Source organism: Carlito syrichta, unplaced genomic scaffold (genome assembly GCF_000164805.1).
Source record: "Carlito syrichta isolate Samal-C Ts95f unplaced genomic scaffold, Tarsius_syrichta-2.0.1 Scaffold123386, whole genome shotgun sequence".
NCBI lineage: Eukaryota > Metazoa > Chordata > Mammalia > Primates > Tarsiidae > Carlito > Carlito syrichta.
This window is the reverse complement of record NW_007067482.1, coordinates 94,940-98,326: the sequence shown is the minus strand read 5'-3', so window position 1 is coordinate 98,326 and position 3,387 is coordinate 94,940. Positions and strand designations below refer to the sequence as shown.

The window sequence follows — 3,387 nt, the reverse complement described above, 5'->3', positions numbered from 1 at the left end:
AAAAAAAAAGAAGTGATCTGAACAATCTCAGGGGAGGAGCAGATGGTGGAAACACAACCCTCTATACCAGCAGGACCAGCCAGCCCTGTGCCCACCCCACCCTGGAGATAAAAGCCCTCCAGGCTGAATCCGTAGGCTGCAGAAAGGACAGACCGGGGAGAATGAATGGACAGTAGACATGCCCGGGGCCTGGGCCACGGACAGGCAAAATGGGGGGCGGCCCCCGCAGAAGCCCCCCTGAAACCCCTCCCTGTCCCGCTTGCAGGATCGCCGGGGTACAGTGCATGACCGTGCCCGGCTACTCCAAGGGCTTCGGCTACCAGACGGGGCAGAGCTTTTCGGGGGAGTTTGACCACGCCTGGAATGCTGTGTTCCTGGAGGGAAGATGGCACCTGGTAGACAGCACCTGGGGCAGCGGCCTAGTGGACACCACCACCTCCAAATTCACCTTCCTGTGAGTCCAAGTCCCAGCCCTGCGGGGCAGCTGGTGGTGGAGGCGGAAGAGGCCTGAGACCCCAGGTGGGGAGGGCCTGGTGGGAAGGGTAGGAGCCAGGAGACGTGCTCTCCCTCCCAGCTCTGAAGGGAGCCAGCACCAGGCCAGGTGTGAGGACCCAGGCCCTTTTGTCACCTGGCTGATTCCCTCTTCTGGCTCCCTGTCGCTCCTTCCACCAGAAGGCGAAAAGCGTCTAGGGTTTGCCCACGGGCCACGGGAGAGGAAAGACAGGGCTCAGAGACTTCTTTAACTGTCGCCTGGGTCCCTTTAGGCCTTTGGCCCTTGACTGTATCACTATGCCCGGATGCCAGAATGTTCTCTCAGCGCTTAGCCCAGATACCAGGCTCCTTGTCTCTGAGCTGAGTAAGACCATGTCACCTCTCTGAGGAAAGGGCTGTGGTTTTGTGGAAAGGGGTGCTATTGGTGAAGCAGAGTAGCACGGGCCACAGTGAGGCAGGGTGTCTGGGGTGCAGGGGACTGAGCCTTCAGTCCCCCCGGGCTCCAGCCAGGCCTGGCCTACACCGGAGGCCACATACAACATTCTTCGTGGATCCCGTGGCCATGAGCAGTTCACATCCCTTTTTCTTCAGAAAATGAGTGTGCTCTCTGTCTGATTTCACAGCTTCGGTCTTGGCACTCCCACACACGGGACAAACATGAGCCACGTGCACCCACATCCTGCATACACAGCTCCTGCCCTCACAGACACCTCCTTGACCGCCCTTTCTCTGGACACCGCCCTCCCCCCGCCCACCGCCAGGCGGATGAAGCCCCCCCATCTCAGGGCAAGCCTCCCCCTTCATGTCTCAGTCCTGTCACTCCTTCCTGTGAGGCAGTCCTCCCGTCGGCCCCCAAAGCACGCCTGCACAGACCCAGAGACCAGCTGGGGTGGCAGAGGTGGGGAACCCGAGTGTTTGCCACCTGGCTTCCCATGACTCCACCGCTGGGCACCTGGTCCACAGGTCACACCTTTCGAGCCTTCGAATTTCTGTCTTTGAGAGCAGTGGGAGTCCCTCCCCCACCCCCCGGCCACCCCAGGGCCCTGAGATTTCGGGCCACAATTGCAGGCTGTGGATTTCTCTTAGAAGGGGCCTCAGAGCCAGGCTCGGTGGCTCAGCCTGTAATCCCACGCTTTGGAGGCTGAGGTGAGTGGATTGCCTGAGCCCACGGCTTTGAGACCCGCCTGGGCAACTTGGCAAGACCTCATCTCTACAATAAATAAAAAATTCAGCCGGGCGTGGTAACGCACGCCTGTAGTTCCAGCTACTTGGAAGGCTGAGGTGGAAGGATCGCCAGAGCCCAGCAGGTCGAGGCTGCGGTGGCTGGGAGCGGCCATTGCACTCCAGTCTGGGCGACAGAGTGAGACTCCAACTCAAAAAAAAGAAGGGGCCTCAGACCCTGTTTTGGCTCCAGCTTCTGGAAGCATCCACCGAGGAGGCTCCGGTGCCCCTGAGATAGTACCTCTTCCCATTTGGGGTGTCGACAGGACCCCTCCTGGGGATGTGTAAGCTGAAAGAATGGCCCCAAATGCCCACCGCCATGGGCCCGCCTCCCCATGCACTGAGCTGGGTGACACCCTGCTGACCAGCATGTCATCTGCTCCAGCTACAACGAGTTCTACTTCCTCACCCACCCCGCCCTGTTCATCGAGGACCACTTTCCAGACAACAAGAACTGGCAGCTGCTGAAACCTGCTCAGTCTCTGAGGCAGTTCGAGAACAACATGTACCACAAGAGCGAGTTCTACAACAAGGGGATGCTGAGTGCCTACCCGGACATGTCCATGATCAGGACAGGTGAGCTCCAGCAGGCGGCCACGCTGGTGCCGGTGGCAGGGACGCAGCCCACCCGAGACCGCCCCACCAGGGCTTCCAAACGGCCCAGGAGCTGGGCACCAGGCCCACGCAGGCGTGTGGGTGTGCAGGGGCCACGGGGGCCGCCCAGGCATCAGGCATCAGACAGGGCACGGCCACAGAGACAGAAACTCACGCTAGCACACACCATAGAGGGGATATTCCAGAAGGCTGCAGTTTGCCTGCACTGAGGCCAGACACGCAGCCTGGCCTGTCCATAGGGGCAGGACTGGAGGCTCAGAGTAGGGCGAGTCCCTCTCAGCTCGCACAGAAGAAGGATAGCCTCAGCCCTGGACACACAGCCTCCAGCTCAGGTGCCCGGCACAAGCTCCTGGCCTGCTGTGTTCTCCCAGGCTCCTGGCAGAGAGACTCTATGGGCCAGCAGAGCCAGTATCTGCAGCCGGCGAGGGCAGGGTGGGGCAGGCTTCCTTAGGGAGGTGGCCACTGAGGGAGAGAGCAGATGTGACATGTCCCATGCAGAGAGAGTAGAGGAGAGAAGGGGGTACAGCAAGCCCCCAGACTCTAAACTCAAGCATCCCTAGATTAGGCCAAGGACCGATGGCTTGGCCTGGGCTGTCCAGCACCCGCCCCTCCAGGAGGCAGGGCCCAGCCTCTCCCAGCCAGCTTCCCAGGGCCGGGCCATGCAGGATACTGAGCTCGGTGATCTGACTTGGCTTGCCCAGGCTGACATTTGCTCCCCAACCCTGCCTCCGGGAGGGTATGGCGCTGATGTTTGCACACTCAGGCATGTGGGGGGCCAGCCTGGGGGCCTAGAACTGTGGTCATGAGAAAGCAGGTTTCCTTGAGAAAACCGTCACTCAGCCGGGCTCGGTGGCTCGGCCTGTCATCCCAGCACTTTAGGAGGCTGAGGTGAGTGGATTGCCTAAGCCCACAGGTTCGAAACCTGCCTGGGCAATTTGGCCAGGCCTCGTCCCTACAATAAATCAAAAATTAGCTGGACATGGTAGCGCGTGCCTGTAGTTCCGGCTACTTGGAAGGCTGAGGCAGAAGGAACGCCGGAGCCCAGCAGGTCGAGGCTGC

At 60.6% G+C, this 3,387-nt stretch overlaps 1 protein-coding gene across 1 annotated transcript in view; it reads left to right on the top strand.

The window, feature by feature from the left end:
- The window catches only part of KY (kyphoscoliosis peptidase), a 50,254-nt gene that overhangs the window by 43,293 nt on the left and 3,574 nt on the right, over window positions 1-3,387 (top strand). The window contains exons 9-10 of the mRNA XM_021707687.1: window positions 266-454; window positions 2,099-2,289. Coding sequence (XP_021563362.1) covers window positions 266-454; window positions 2,099-2,289 — 380 coding nt within the window. The remainder of the gene's footprint in view (window positions 1-265; window positions 455-2,098; window positions 2,290-3,387) is intronic.